The sequence below is a fragment of the Melanaphis sacchari genome, unplaced genomic scaffold (genome assembly GCF_002803265.2).
Source record: "Melanaphis sacchari strain LSU unplaced genomic scaffold, SCAv2.0 Contig51_pilon_pilon, whole genome shotgun sequence".
In the NCBI taxonomy this organism is placed as follows: Eukaryota; Metazoa; Arthropoda; class Insecta; order Hemiptera; family Aphididae; genus Melanaphis; species Melanaphis sacchari.
This window is the reverse complement of record NW_020271353.1, coordinates 483673-501018: the sequence shown is the minus strand read 5'-3', so window position 1 is coordinate 501018 and position 17346 is coordinate 483673. Positions and strand designations below refer to the sequence as shown.

General features: G+C 26.7%; 1 protein-coding gene and 1 pseudogene across 2 annotated transcripts; both read left to right on the top strand.

Annotated features, from left to right (window-relative positions):
* Window positions 1-2027: 2027 nt before the first annotated feature.
* On the top strand, window positions 2028-14697 carry LOC112599451 (annotated as a pseudogene).
* LOC112599478 lies at window positions 11449-17198 on the top strand. Of its 2 annotated transcripts, XM_025346396.1 has the most exons (4): window positions 11449-11683; window positions 12141-12514; window positions 15931-16709; window positions 17115-17198. In XM_025346396.1, the coding sequence occupies exon 3, from the start codon at window positions 15948-15950 to the stop codon at window positions 16665-16667; it is 720 nt and encodes a 239-aa protein (XP_025202181.1). In that variant the 5' UTR covers window positions 11449-11683; window positions 12141-12514; window positions 15931-15947; the 3' UTR covers window positions 16668-16709; window positions 17115-17198. The 2 variants fall into 2 exon arrangements, with proteins under 2 accessions (XP_025202181.1, XP_025202180.1); XM_025346395.1 differs by lacking the exon at window positions 11449-11683 and having other exon boundaries at window positions 11896-12514.
* Window positions 17199-17346: the final 148 nt, after the last annotated feature.

Sequence of the window (17346 nt, the reverse complement as noted above, 5' to 3'; positions counted from 1 at the left end):
TTTTTATGCAGATTTAAATAATTAATATTATACAATTCAAAATGTAATATGCTTTTAAAAAAAGATCATTTAGATTTTTTATAGTGTAATGTGCTTTTATATGTTTTTTTTGTAATTGCTAAGTTTATAATTTATTTATTTATTTATTTACTTTAGTCTTGTAGAAAAAATATTACAAATTGAAAAAATTATTAAAAAAAGTTGAAAATTTAATCTTCACTCTTACACATTCATCCATAAAGTAATCACTAAGCAGTAAGTAATTGTAAAATATTTTCATTATCTGTGTAAAAATGAGAATCTATTAATTTTTCAAATTTACCTATTTATCAATTTTTGGTATATAATATGTTAATCTTATAAGATTTGTATCTGTAATAAAAAAAGTAGAATCTGATATTTATTATGATTCATTTATTGAATTAGTTGTATTTTATGCTAAATACAGTCACATGTCCAAGTAACGATAATGATTTGTTCGTAATGTCATATTTAAGCTGAGTTGCATTCTCAAGTATTTATATTTTTGGGGAGGTACATAAATTATTTTATAGGTGAAAGCGCAACCCCTCACCTCCATAATAATAGTAAAATATACATTAAATTAATATGCTTCATATTTAACAAAAGAAATTTATTTTTATTGATATATTTATAAATAATATTATTTACAAAGTGAAATCTATTTTTTTAAATTTTTGTTTAATAACATCAAAGACTTAATCAGTACCAATATTTACATCTTTATAAAATACTAATAATGTTCATTGGATAAGACAATTCTATGAATTTAATAAAATTAAGTCAGATAATGACATAATGTTTATCATATTTCGAAAGTTAATGATAAATATTGAGAAAAATAGACTGAGTATACTGTATACAATCGTAAAGCACCTATGACTGCTTAGTATATTATGTATTATTTACTTTCAATTTTAACAGCTATATTCTCTGTTCAGTAGTAACAATTTTAACATCAAGGTAATGATAACATTTAACAAATTTTTTTCAAACGATTCATAATTATTATCACGGGAAAATAAATATTGAAAATCTGAACAACACATATAATGAAAAATTAAACTTCCATAGAAATGTATGTTAAATAATTATTTATTAATTACTACTAAATATAAGTTATTTATAATATCACTAAAGAAAAAAATAATATAACAAAACAAACCTATAATCTATTTGGCTATATAAAAAAGAAAAGATTATAATGGATCTATCCCACCCACTCGTGAATAAGCTAGTGTCTATACTTCAGTATCTCTATTAAACATATTTTCTCTACGTAATTGTTAGTTAATGTAATTTTTTTCAGAAACTTCTTATTGCTTAAAATCTAATTAATATTAGTACATAATTATGTAGCATATAGTACTTTTCTGATTTGAGTCAAATCGATTCAAAAAAATCGGTAAATACAAATAGTGTAGTAAAAATAAGTGTTATGATTAAAAAAATCATGTTGTGCGCATGCATGCAAAAAAAGTATTAAAATTTGAAAATCTTACAAAATATGTATTTCAACAGATACTTACTAGGTTCTTTCGAAATACTCATTTCAACATAGCCGAGCCAAAATATTATTTGAAATCGTTATCACCGTAGAAGTAGGTGTCCACTAAGGTCGAACACAAAGAGAGTCCAACCACATAATCCAATATTTTTCCAATGTTCATTCCTGTAAAGGATTTCCACTTAACTATATTTTATTATGATAAATTATAATTAATTGAAATCTTAACTTTAACGTTGGTAGCTCTGATATACAAATAATACTTCGTTGCAGCTTTAGCTTACTGAAACGAAAAAAAAATGTATTACATTTATTATTATTAAGTTGGCTGTGGTGCTTTTCCAGGGTTCATCCGGGATAATCAATAACTAGGGCGGCGCTCGCCTTAATACTAGCTGTAACGTTCTGGACGTTATTTTACGTGTCACAGATCAACAGGCAACACCTACGTGAATACGTTTTTGATTGCACACCTAATATACTATAATTTTATATAATATCTACGATTTTATTAAGCAAAAAGTGCAACACAACAAAAGTATCTACACCGTTTTAACTGTTTCTCGTCTTGTACAGCTTGTGGCTATTAAATATTTCAATCAATTCGATACTGTCTTGCAATATTTTAAGGTAAGTGATGAGCCAGACGTTTATATAAAATACATTTTGTTACCTACCAATAAAATTATGATTTAACAATTTACAATCACATATGAGCGAAAAAATTTTTCGAGATGATTGGACTATGAAGGGATACATTTGTGTTACTCCATTTATAATATTTTTTTTGGAAAATAGGATTTATAAATTCTAAAATTAGTTTTACAATTTTTGCAAATTATTTTCAAAATATTAATAATAAGCACCTTTTATATTGGTATAAGTTTATTATTATTATTATATTCAAGTATTTCAAGTTTTTTTTTTTTCTTTATAATAATTGTCCACTAATCAATTATTTATAATATACATTGAAATACAATAATACAATTGGAAAGAACACTCATATTTGAACTATAATTATTTATTATTCATATTGTGTTATATTAGGTTCAGAAACAATGGCTGAAAAATGCAGTGAAGAATATCCATATGACAACGCTGACGATTCTTCTGAAACCGAAACACCTTCCAACAATACAGCTACTGAAAATGGCGATGATGCTTCAGGTACCATTTGTACCACTTCATCTAGTTCTGAAATTATGCCAGAATTGTTTTTATCATTCGATGAAGAGTTTTTTGAACTTGATACGCTTCAACCACCATTTTCAATACGTCGTGATTTATGTATGAAAAATATTGTTAGTAAATTTTTTGATGAAATTATTCGTGATGACAAAAGCCCTGATAATGAAAATGTAGTTGAAAATGTAGTTGAAAATGTAGTTGAAAATGATCATGATAATCTCGTCGATATTAATATCGATGTAAATAATGAACCCAATCTTGATAATGCTTTAGACTACGGTAACTGTCAACACAATGCGCCAGAAATGCAATTGAATACAATAAACGCATCTATAATTCAACCTAGATATTCTGGTTTCATCTTGTTTGAAAATATTTTCGAATTTCCAAATGTATTTTATTCAAGCAATTCGTTTAATGATACGTCATTATTAGATTCACATATTTATCCATCGAACCTTGATGTTAGTGTGATTAAGCAAGGTCAAGAATATATTGATTTTATGTCTATTTTCACAAATTTGGAATTTTGTAGACCATTTCTCGAAAAAGTATTCTCACATTTAACTTATAGAGATATTGCATCAATGGTCAAAGTGTCTAAAACTTGGCGTAAAGCGGTTTCAACATCTGTAACTGCTCAAAAAAAGTTGGAAAAAGTTTTTATACACGCGATATTATATTTTTGTCATAGGAATGCAAATGTAACAGACGAATACAAACAATTATACAATAATATTTTAATACATTTTAAAAATCAAATTCAGTTTAAAAAATAAGATTTTTATAACATAAAAAATTGTACAACACCCAGTTAAAATAAAAGTAGATTGCTAATAGAAAATGTATTATAAATGCACTATTATATATTTATCATTGACCGTAGTGATTATAAATAATTATTACAAAATTATTTAAATTAATACTACTATGTAGATAATTCAGAGAACAGAACATGTGGTTTTCATTTTTTCTTTAAGTTGTACTTTAATTCTTCAAATATAAATTAGATAAGTATTTTAAAAATATTTGTAGGTATAATAAGTACCTAGGTACAAAATAAATTAATACTCTTATCACTAGCCGCTACTAAATCTTAAGTACCTACATAAACTAAAATAACAAACATTAATTTTATATGTATATACATAATTTATTACATCTAAATTATATTAATTACAATGAGTATTAAGGACCTTTTTAGTGTGTGTTTTTTAATGTAATATTTACTTAGTCATTAATAAAAGTAGAATTATTATATCTATTACAAACGTCGACTGCCGACTTATATTTATTAAAATGTAGACGTGCTTTTGATGTAAATAAACTTAATTCTTAATTCATATGCGATAAACTTCCACTATAGTTAATGAAAATCTATTGCTGTATTTAATTGGTCAAAGCCAAATTAAATTATTAATAACACTGAATTACCAAGTATATACACGAGCAGCTGAGCTAAATATGTTTAATATAAAAATAAACCATTAAATACAATTTTTTATTAAACACATATTACCTATACACTTATAATTATATGAAATTATCATTTTATAATTGTCTAATTATATTTTTTAAATTCAAATACATTTATATTCGTCCATTTAATAATTTAAATGACTCAATTAATAATAATTAATAAAGCCTTTTACATAACAGACAACTATATTTAATTTTATCGCCTAAACTAGGTAATTAAACAGAACGCAAATGTTATTAATTTTAATACGATCAATATGGCTTGGAAATTGTATATTGTTCTGTATGCACATTGTAAAATGCGTATTACATATTTTTTCTTTTTTAACCTGTATATTTCAATTAATATTAAATATAAAACTCAAAATTATCAACGAGGGTATTTATCGTAATTTCAAAAATACTAAAAAAATATTTTTAGCTCAAGATGTCAAAATACTAACCAGTTAAAATTGTTTTTTCAGTTATAAACAGTTTTTATGTATATTTTTATTTTATTAATTTACTAACAACATCTGATATAATTTTATTATGAAATTTAGAATAATTTTTCGCATATGTTGCAATTTTTTCGTGCATATTTTGCTTTTATTAGCTTCTACAACTTCCGAGCCTTAATAATCAATATTAAAATTAGCATTTATCATTGTTCATAATACCTAAATAACATTAATAAAATAAATTGATTTCTCAATTAAGTAATCATTGTTATATTTCAAATATTGAACTTTTATGAAATTATTATCCAACTTTCGTGTTCAATCAGAATAAATGGTATTATAATAAATTTAACATAAATTCCTATCTTAATAATAATTAGACAATTTTAGAATTATAATCCTATACCTACAATAATCACTTGATTTATTGATTATCTTACTTGTACCTAATTATACAATCGATGTTGATACAAATTTACCCGAGCATTTATCTTTGTTAATTAATCGTAAGTCATAAATTATTTACTACCTAGGTATTAAGTGACATATTTATTTACGTGTTACAATAAAATATATATAATATATACAATTATAAAATTAATGTAGAACATTGGTTGTAGTGAAGTAGTATTGACTAGTTATTGTAAGACACTTATACTTGTGGTTTGAAAATTTAGTTTATAGGTACTCTCTATATAATATGTTTTATGATGTGTACTTATCTATAATAAATTTATATCTGTATTTATTCAACTAATCTTTGAGCGTTGTGTTTTATTATTTAAAATTATGTATTCATGTAAATAGGTACTGTAGTACACTTACGATAATTATTTCTGAAGTATTTACTAATAATTAATAAACCAAAACACATACAAGTATAATGCAATCACTTAATTTATATGTTTATTCTATAACTAGCGGTCAAAAGCGTAATTTGGAGTTACTCCCAATCCCAATACATACAAAGACTTCTTTAGTTCACTTCTGTAGTGGCACTATATATTTGTAACAAAAATATAATAATTATTCATTTCATAAAAGTAAATAATTATTTAAAATAAAACGCATTTTAGATGAGTATTTTTTTTCAGCTCATCAGTGAAATTTAAACCTACTTCAGCAGCCACGGTCCGTAGTAGTAGATGCTTCTGTAAGCTAAATATTATAATACGGCGCAGTTTATTAGCTATATACATTATGTAATATTTTTGATAATTATTTGTTATCGGATAAATCGGTCTGTATTCAAATATAATATACTCCATTTTACAAGAGAGACATTGCCTATTTCCGACAGTGATCAGTCCACGGTCGAACAAGATGCTGTGTAAACGCTCGTTCTCCGTAATGCGAATCGAATTAAAACGTAACTTAATCGACCAAGTTTAAGGACGTTAACCCGCTGGCAGTGCTTTTAATTTGTCACGGGCAACGCTGCACGGCGCTCTATTATCTATAGCAGGTGTCGGCAATTAAATTCTATGGAGGTCCAGAAAATCAAAAAAAAAAAAAAAATTGAGGGCCAGTAAAAACTAAAAACTCAGATATTATAGTTAATAATTGTTGTGTTATCGCAACTATTATTGTAAATAGTAATAAACTATAAGCACCATCGTAATCTCTAAATACATCATAAAATAGATAAAATACATATTATGTGTGGAAAATCAGCATTATTAAAAAAATAAATATTTTTTGTGGTCCAATTATTTTTCCTTCGCGGGCCGCCTATTGCCGACCACTGATCTATAGCTTACATTATTATCATGTTATAAACGCGTAAAGATTGTCTTCGCCTTCAAAGTTCAAAGCGCTCTACGCGTTCTCGTGACCGTCTGGCGTCTATAGAGAACGTGCATTACTTGGTAGCTGTCATAAGTTTTTTCTAAAACGATCATTATTTATCATAATCGTAGCGCCGGTCACGGCTATAGATGACACCAGGTCGGACTACGCCCATCGGTCCGCCACGGGACGTGTAGACGATGAATTTCAAACTTTCATCATCCACACACGACGTGATGTCGATCGGAACGGATCGCCGCCAAAACGGCTAGAAACTCCAGCACTAGCGCTTGGGCGTGACGGGGCGACTACTTTTTTTAACGTTATAACGCATAGAAATGTTGCGCCGCGATAATTGCGTACAATTAAATATTATCAAAGTCGTTGACGCGTCAACCGAGCGCTGGTGTCGGCTGAAATTTCCAACACATCGATTACGTTCGCCATCATGAATAATTTATTATGTTTTCTGTATTATCGATTACGGCGGTCGTCGAGACTCGTCGGGCGGTGTTCAACCTGTATTAGCCACTATTACTATAACGTCTATAACCATGGTAACGTGGCGCTGATCGACGGCGCGCGCGCGTGCGAGCGACGGGCTGTGTGGTGTGTTGTAATATTGGTAAATGTTGTAATCGTACGGTCAACCGAGTTTTCGGTCATCGATTATAGGGGGCGCCACCAGTCGGTTACCGGCGTGCAGGCGGCCCGTCGGCGTGCGCGAGATCCAGGGCGCGCAAGGGCGGCGACTCGCGAGAACGGCCCACGGGCTAAACACAAAACCACACTTGCCGACGCCTTCTCCACATTGATCGTTTTCGGTGGCAGGCCCGGAGCCCACCACGCCCCACCCCACAGACGGCGACATCGGGCGGCGAACAACCGTACATCATCGTGTTATCCGTGTTCGCGCTGTTCGTTCTCCCGTCGCCACCGCCGACGCCGACGCCGTCATCACCACCATCACCTTCACTCCCACCACCACTACACTACCGGTCTCCCCGAGCCTTACCATTTTTAACCTGCGACCGGTCGCCGAGCCGTACGTTTTCTACCCACGACGACGACGACGCCGCCGCCGACGACTGCGCAGTGCGCACTTTACCATAATATATTATTTCGGGAACGAACGACAACAACATTAATAATAATAATAATAATAATATTATAATCAATATACGTTCGCAACTCTTTGACAGCGTCGATATGAATAATATAGAATGCAGCACATGGTGGACGGACGGAATTTCAACGCGAAAAATGACATCTTTTCTTTTATAATCGAAATAATGTTTCCACCAACATCGTGACCTCGGAATCTGACGATTTTTATCTTTTTGGTTAATTTTATTTATTGCCAAGTAGAACATAATTTATTTACACGAATCAACGGTTGAAACTAAAAATTTAACATGTAGCATGCTTCTTAGTTTTATGATTTTCTGTGCAAATTCCATGACTGACTTAGAGTAAATTTCAATATTCATGACATTAATTGAAAAAATGTCTTTAAATTTTCTTTTTAAAAATTAAAAGATAGAAATTTAAATCGTCTTCTTTTTCACCAGTTTATGCTTAAGCTTATCATTATTGAAATATTTAGTTAAGTACCAATAAATATACCAGTGGGTAAAGGACAACTAATTATTATCATTTTTAATATCTATTAGAAATATTAACATTATGCAAAATTAATAACATTAACACTTATCTTAAATATACATATATATATATATAAATAAAATATCTACTTTAAAATAATATTTTATAAAAAAAAAAATGAATAACTCGTTAAATATAATAAAAGCTTGTACGATTGTTGAAACAATAAAAAAATTAAGATAATTTGGTGGGCAGAATATATAAATGTTTGTAAAATAGAAGTTCTGCTGTGGTTTTTTTATTTTTGAGAATCACGAACCAAAAAAATATATGATATGTTAGCATAATTACTAATATTTACATCTTACACTATAAATTAATAACTGAAAAATGATCTACTTAGGATAGGTAATTTTAGTTTTTTATGTATATTTTATACACTATAATATTATAAATTTGATTGAACAACAAATAATCAGCTAGACTATTCATCATTGTCCTAGTCACAATGATAACAAGTACATTTTTTCCAAAGTCAAAATCACTTTTTTTTTTAATAATTTACATTATTTAAAGAAGTTTGGTATATAGTATATATTTCACAGTTCACACATTTACTATATTATTTTAGTTTTGTACACACAAATTTCTTTATTTTTGTGATTTATAATTTGTTTTACATTTGACATATGTGGTATTGATACTTGATAATATTGCACAAGAACATTTTTAATTGCCTGGAATAGGTTCTCTCCAACATTATTAACTCCAACATTTTATTTTAAATATCAAGACGTATATAAAATAATTCTTATTAGTTATTAGTATATTACTGTGTATATTGACAGCTAAAAATTCAAAAGTATAAAGCAAAATATTTTATTATTAAAGAAGAACAAAATCGAAGTTTCAATAACATATTATGTTCTTAATTTTGACATTAGGGTTGTTAATTTATTTTATATTTTTGTTTCATATACTCATAATTTAGCATTTAAATACTATTTATTCAAAAAATTTTATTTAATTTTGTAATTGTTAAATTTAAATTTTACAAAACATTAAATATAACACTTTATATACATGCATCTATGTTAGGTAACATAGATGCATATTTAAAAGCTTACATTTAAAAATCAACCTTTTCTGACTTATTTTTTCAAAATTCTATCCATGAATTTAGGTAACTCTCTGCGTAGTGCTTTAATACTATTTATTTCTAGTATATGGGTTTAAAACTTAACAGGGAGTAAGATATCATTACAATTCATGAAACGAAATTCATTAAAAATTATTATTTTACATAAAAAAGCATATTTTGGGGATTGAGAATATTCAACACAGAGAATATTTAAGAATATTATGTTTATTTTTAAAGATTTTATTTTCGTAATATCGGTATAATGAACATATTTCACGTATATCGGCATTTTGATAATATCGATCATTAAATATAATATTCACTATACGAGTTATTTTTATATACTTTTACGTTCTAATAAAAATTAATCACCACTAGATGTTTCTTATCGATGGCGATAAATACATCTCACATTGATTATTTCGTTAGTTATTACAGTGCGTATTGATATTGGAGTGCAATATATATTTATACATATTTTTTATATTTATGAATATTAATAATATACTATGAATATACTATAAAGTATATAAAGTAATTTATTTTACTATATTGATGCACGGTAGGTTTATTTACTTTTTGCAAACAATTTAGCATTTATTAAATTAATATTTAAATTTTAATTATTATGTAATTATATATATATAAATGTATTTATATCATAGTATATTATTGTTAACAAAATTAACTATTGAGTTAATACTACTTTAGCTTTAGCGTAAAATAGTATGAATAGGTTCATAACATAAATAGGTAGGTAATATTTAAATCAATTTAAATATTTTAAGAAAGTCATTGCATAAAACAGGATAAATGGACTTAAACTTTATTACATATCTGATTTTGTTCAGTGAAAATAAATAGTTAATAATTAATCGCGAATAATTTGAACGGTAAAAATAAACTGGATAATATATATAAAAAGATTAGATACGATTAGATTAAGTACTCGAAACTTTAGATCAAACTCGGGCGACCTTAATCGTAATTCCGATTGGTACAAGTTTGATAATATTTAAGAGAATAATATTCATACACTATAGACCAGCGGTTCTCAAACTTTTTTTTCGCGTACCATTTAAGTATATTATCAATCAGTCGCGTACCACTGATGATTAAAAATCCTACTACCATGTGGCGTTCCGCGTACCACAATGTAGTCTTTCGCGTACCACTAGTGGTACGCATACCACAGTTTGAGAACCGCTGCTATAGATAATTTTAAAATCACATGTAAAAATGTATTGCTGTTTTTTCCATTTGTATCAGTCAACATGAAATTGCAAAAGAGTGTACCTAAATTTATAACATTTTTATTGTTTCAATGTTTTCTTAAGATTTTCTTATTTTGATTATACGTATTATTTTCTACTGTTTATAATAAGTCGATTAATAATTTATTTCGGTTTTAAATCTACAATCAAACCATAGGAAAATCTGCAACTACCCATTTATATTTCTAATTATAACTATGTAAAATGTATACATTTTTTCCTATCTGAAATAATACAAATTGACCGCTATATTCAATATCGTTATACTAGCTAAAATAACTAATCGCGATTTAAATTTTTTCTAAGTGACTGAACAAAGTGTCCTACTATCATTAAGCAGTGTTGGAACTAATGAAACTACATAATATATTGAGACCCGGGAATATAATTTCTTTAGAGGCCCTATTGCATTTATAATCTAATTTACTAAACATTGGGCTGTTAATTAATATACAACAGGTAGTAACCAGATAAGGTAATGGTTATAATTTTAAATTATAATTATTACACTAAATAGTATAAATTGTTCAGGATAAAATATTTTATAATTAACTAATAGTTTTGCTTAGGTATTTATAAAATTTAGAGACACGAAGATTACCTAAAAACAATTTTGTCAAATTTAATGATTGGATTATTCTTCTTTATCTCTTTTTCTCACTGTTGCTACAGTTACATGTATACAATTATAGAATGTCTATGTAGGTACTGGCGTAACTAAGGTCTAGGATTTAGTAACTTTATCGTAGGTACTTTATTATGGGCGTTCGAAAAAAATGTTATAAATTGAATATCTACCTATAATCATTGCCCATTGGTATCAGTGCTATGATATCTATATAACTATGTATTTTATATATATATATGATTAAACGAATTGTCATAAGGTCTATGCTTTCGTTAAAGCTTAAAACTTGAAGTCATTATAGTTTTATTACAACGAATTTTAGTCTAATCGTTGAAAACACAACGCGGCATTAAAGAGTAAAATTGATAATTCTAAGAGGTTCGTTTATGATCATAATAGCTATCATTTTATTTGAAAGAAATTGTCGACTACGTGCGCATTGCGACAAGAGCTTACCACCTTTTTCCACAAAATTTGAAAATAAATATTAAGTAGAGATATCAAATTATTATAAAGAGTAATAACTATAAGTTATAACGCTATTAACGACCGAATAACCACGAAATATGAATGTTAAAACAATCAAGTATAATAATTAATAATTAACAGGTATGTACAAAAGATTACACCTATATAATATTATGTTTTCAGCACATTTCATAATATATTAGGTATAGACGTATAATACATAATGCTACCTATATAGTATAAAAATATGGGTAAACATAAACAGTAGAAAATATTTATAGATTGAAATGTCGGCGTCCTCATTAGCAAGAGTGAAGAGGGTAAAGGGGTTATGTCTTTCCAATTGACATCGTTAATCACGTTCTTCTTCTTAGCTCGTTGATAGAGCCAGGGTATTACTAATGATTTATTCCGTGAATCTTGTGTACGTAGATATTTGAATTTCCTCTTATTCGATGTTCCAGTTTACCGAATTAATATAATATTATTATTAACCCACCGAGTTCGTTATCACTTATCATTTAGCACGACCGATGACAAAAATAATATAATATTTAACGGCTTATCGTTTTCTGTCTTTTGTGCTTTGCGTTTTTAGTCGATCGCTGTCGTTTTTTGTCTACGTCGGCAGTTATATAGTTGTATAATAATTATTTACGTGACCACAAATGGCGTTAAAAAACAAGCCGCAAATTAACAGATAACATATACATATCTCTATGGCTTCATCAATTTTACAATTTTTTGTGTGATTGTTTTACCGACAAGTGACAACGCGACTAGCTGGAAGTCAGTTACGACGTCACGTTGGTCGCCCAGTCGCAACGATCATCCAAAAGGTCATCCTTTGCGACGGCTTTGTCGAGTATTCTATCCGCGGTTAACAAGACCACTACGCGTCTCTTCATCGTTCATTACAAAGGAGGCTTCGAACGAAAATTCGCCGTCCATACACGAATTGGCGTTGTAAAGGTATGTAAAAAACACTTTATATTACATTTTAATAATATTTTAAATAGTTACGACCGTGACATGTCACAAGCTGTTACGTGTGCACGTGCTGCCTGTCTGTAAGTACGGTAATTAATAATTATTGCATCGAATGGATTTATTTCAGTTAGATTTTATTACGTTTTCAAATACGCTGAGTTTTTGATAGTTCGATGGCTATGAGCTTATATTGATTTTGCATTTTATTCGTTCGTTTCTCATGTCCTCTTATACGTCTTGTCATTAACTGTCGGCATGGCATTCCGACTTTTAACGATAAATTCAATAATACAAATATCATGGTCATTTGTATAATAAACTATAAAGTTTATCCTGTGTACTTAAAAGTGTTTTTGACGATAATATCAGACAGATGTCGGACACGTATTCATGAAGCGAGGGGAATAGGTTTTGACCCCGCCACCCCTCCCTTAAAAATTATTTTTACTTTAATATTTTAATTTATTGTGTGTGCTTGTTTAATTTATATTGACTATAATTTATGACCCTCTCCCCTCACTAGAAATATTTTTAAAATATGCTTGGTTAGTTTTTTAGTAAGCCTAATTGTCAAAAATGTCTTTAATTAAATCATTCCTTTTTTATTTTTTTTTTATTAAATTAAATATCTGTTAGCAAAAGAAATACAAATATATTTATTTGTTTATAAATATTTATTGTTAAATATTAATGATCTCATTAATATAGACTAAATAATAATAATATTATCTTGTTATATCAATAGGATGCTTAAAAAACAATACAATATTTTATAGAGAAAATTTAAAATGTTTATATCACATTTTAATTTAAGAATTTTCTAATATTGTTAATCATCAAATATACTTTCAAAAATTATATTAGTAAGAATTATACTTTTTAAACTAAAAATGCACTTAATATGTAAAAGTATAAAATGTTGATGTTTTTTTTTTCATAGTGTTTTGAAATTAATTTCCATATTAATTGGCAATAATTCTTATAGCTCATAAGAAACATTGAAATGAAACCATTTTCAATCCTTATTTATCATATTATCACTCGATTTGCTTAAATTATACCAAATTTTATGGATTCAAAAAATATGTATAATAAACTTATAATGTTTACAATTTCAAAAAAAAAAAAGCAACTCGTATCAACTTATTTAAAAATAGATCATATAACAGCAATTAATCAATAGCTTTAGAAATTCTTAATAATAATCAATTTTTACATATGAATTAGTACCTGTGCATGATAAAATTTTTTTAATTTAATCTTAGTTTATTATATTATTTGATTGATTTTGTTTATTTAACTTTTAAAGTTATTTTAAAGTTTAGTTTTTAATGAAATACTTAAAGATTTACTTATTAAATAAAATTACTAAGTATTTAGTATATATTATTACTTAAAAAAATTGTGTTATAATTTTAATAAAAAACAAATTTTGTATTTTTAATTAATTAAATTTTTGTTATGTGACCTACAAACTTTTAATATGATAATTACTTATTATGATGTAGCTAGAAATATAGGAATGTATTCTTACATTCTACACTTACTTTTACTGGTATTTATGTAACTTCATTATAAATAATATAAAAAAAAATTTAAAACTTGAAAAATTAAGTTTACTGAAAATGTTTAATGTTGCTGAAAGTTCATCTATGAATATGATTTGTATGTATTTTTTACCAAATTAATTAGGTAAAGCTAAGTTGTTACAGTGTATTCTTTAGTTAAATTATTAAGTTTATTAGGCAATTTACTTACTAAAAAGTTCTTTAATTAATGACTACCTTGTGAAAAATCCCTATTTAATTTAGGAAATGTATATGTGAAATTTCAATAATTAATAATATATTACATAATGATGATAACAATATAAATTTTTTTTATTCATTAAATTTCAATTGTTTCAACAAAATCTTTATTTTTATAATAGTTTTTTTTCTTTTGTTTATAAATTACATAATTAGATAATAGAGTAATAAAATAAATTATTTTAACTTAGCTATATGTATTTATATTATGAATTATTATCTTAGGGTCATTGTTCTAATAATATCGATGATGATGATGTAGATTCTGGAGGTAACCAGACATCTTGTGGGAGATGTGACTTTAGTTTGTGGTTTTTGGTTTTTTCTCAATTTCAAAAGAAAGGCTCTTTCTATTGAACTTAGTTTTGGGTGAAATTTTTGAAATTGTTCTTTGATTCATGTGGTTAGGTGTATGGTATTTCAGTGTTGTGGAATTGTGTGTTTTGGCTTTTGGAGCAATTCTCAGAAATTTGTTTTATATCATTTGTAATTTTTTTATTTTTGTTTGAGATGCAGCTGTCCATATTAGGCATGCATATGTTATTAATGGTTTGTATATGAGAGTGAGCATTTAATCTGAAGTGTAGAGCTATAATTTATTAGGGGGTATAAGATTTTTAACTATGTATAAGCTTGGTTTAATTTTTTATTTATATGCATTTTCCAAATTAATTTTTCATTTAGGTGAATTCCGAGATATTTTATTGAAAAATGCTTTAAAATACTTTTCTGTATATCTTATATTGTCTCTTATATATTAAATACAACTAAACTAAAAATTAGTTAGATAAATAATTAAGCTACAACTTTTTAGTTTTTATATTTATCTACAAATATTATCAAGTACATCTATAGGTATTATAAGTTGAATAATACAATGTTGAACCAAGAGCTCAAATAGTTTAAAATTTGAAAACTATATGAGTTGCTAGAAACTGAAAGTTCATGATTCAAGTTCTTGTAAAGTATTATGTTGTATCTTTATATTTTTAATTGCAATTTTTCTAATTTTTAATTTAAAGTAAAATAATTTGAATTATATAAAATATACTAAAATGGTGCATTAAAATATAATTATTGATTACATTTATAAGTACCTCTTAATATTTATATAAATTATTTAAGTATATTTTATTTTTTTATTAATCTTATTTAAGCCCGACAATTAAGGCTATTAGCTGTGGATAGTAACAGTAGGTGTTTTTTGTTTTGTGTAAGGTTTGTTTGTAAGATTTTGGTTAGTGAGGTTGGAACATGTGTATGTATGTGTGTGCGTCATGGATACGTTACTAAGAACTCGGGTGGTCACCTATCCGAGAGCTAGCAACACCGGCCGATGCTTGACCTCGGAACATATTAGTGACTGAGGTCAACCACCATGCTACACCAGGCCACAAATATATTTGAGTATTAACTTGATTAATTATAATTACTTTTTAAAAATCAGTGAAATCTATTATTCTAACCATTTATTTACATTGTTAGTATTAGATTATACAAAGTATAAGATATATGAACATAGGATAGAATTAATGTATCATTATTCTTATTCTTATTCTTATTATATTATTATTTTTTATATTTTTTTAGATATCACAAAACAAAAAATGTCTAATACCATTTATGAAGAATCTCTTTGTGTTGACAAGTCTTTCATATCCACTTCAACATCTTATAGATTCATACATACAACTAGTTCCAAATTTTATAATGATTCATCTTTGGTGCCAATTTTTTGTAATCGTTCATCAACAAATCTTGGTGTTCGTAAAGTTTCTTCATCCATTCATAAATTAGACTATGGCGTTTTTAAATTAAAAGACAGTTCAAATGTAAAAGATCCAGTTGCTTTTTGTGCCCCATTAATATCTTTAAATCAAGAACCTTCAAAAAAATTAAGTTTAATTTCTTGTTTCCGAATGCAAATGAATCAATCAAATTCTTATCCTAAATATGATTTTAAATTTTCGAAAAGTAAAAATCTTAATTTATACAAAAGTATTTATCATAAACGTATTAATTTAGAAGGTCAGATAAAAGTAGATTTTATGTATTATTTATCAAAGCGTTATAATTTTGTTCCTGTAACTGAGAAAATATTTTCATTTATGTATGGAAAAGACATTTTGGCAATGTCTATGGTATCTAAAGCTTGGCATAATGCAATAAAATATTCACCTTCAGCTAAACAAAAGAAAAAAATGTATGTAACATACATGCAATCTGAAAAAGAAAATCATGGACACGTTGAACAAAGACGATTCTATTTAAAAAGTAGAAGAGTCTTAAGTGATATTAGTAATATCATGCGTTTTCCTTTAAAATAAAATGGATATTCAAGAGTATAAACAAATTAATATTTCAATAAGGCAAGTAAAATTATAACAAATAGCTTAAGCATGTAAGAAATAGAAAGCACTTAAAAATTAAATTTTATAATAGAAAATATTAGTTTTTATTTTTATTATATCATAATAATTCATATTTTAAAGTAAAAATCAAAATGTTATTACAACAGTTTATATTTCAAACCTTAATGTTAATATAAGTTAGATTTTTTTGACAAATGAAATTATTTGAAAAGACATTAAATTGTAGTCTCTAAACAGTTTTTTTTTTTTTAAACAATATTAATTTTTTTAAATAATATTTAAACAGTATTAAATGTATTAGTTGTGCTATAATATAAGTAATTTCCTAAAAAGTAAAGTTGATTAATAAATTATTACTTATTTTTATATATGTTTAACAATTTAATATTTACTCAATTTCAGGTTCCTCACAAGTTTTCACAAGTGAACAATTGTCATTAGTATGTAATTCTATTACCAAAATTTCTCTATTAGTGCTTATAATATACACCTCTAAACATTTTTTTGTATAAAATGTATCATTTTATGCTAATATTGAATAATATTAATATCATGTTGTGTAATAATATTTTATGGATATTATGCATTGTCTTATTTTTAGTTATCTATAAAAAAATTTCTTGTATACATGTTA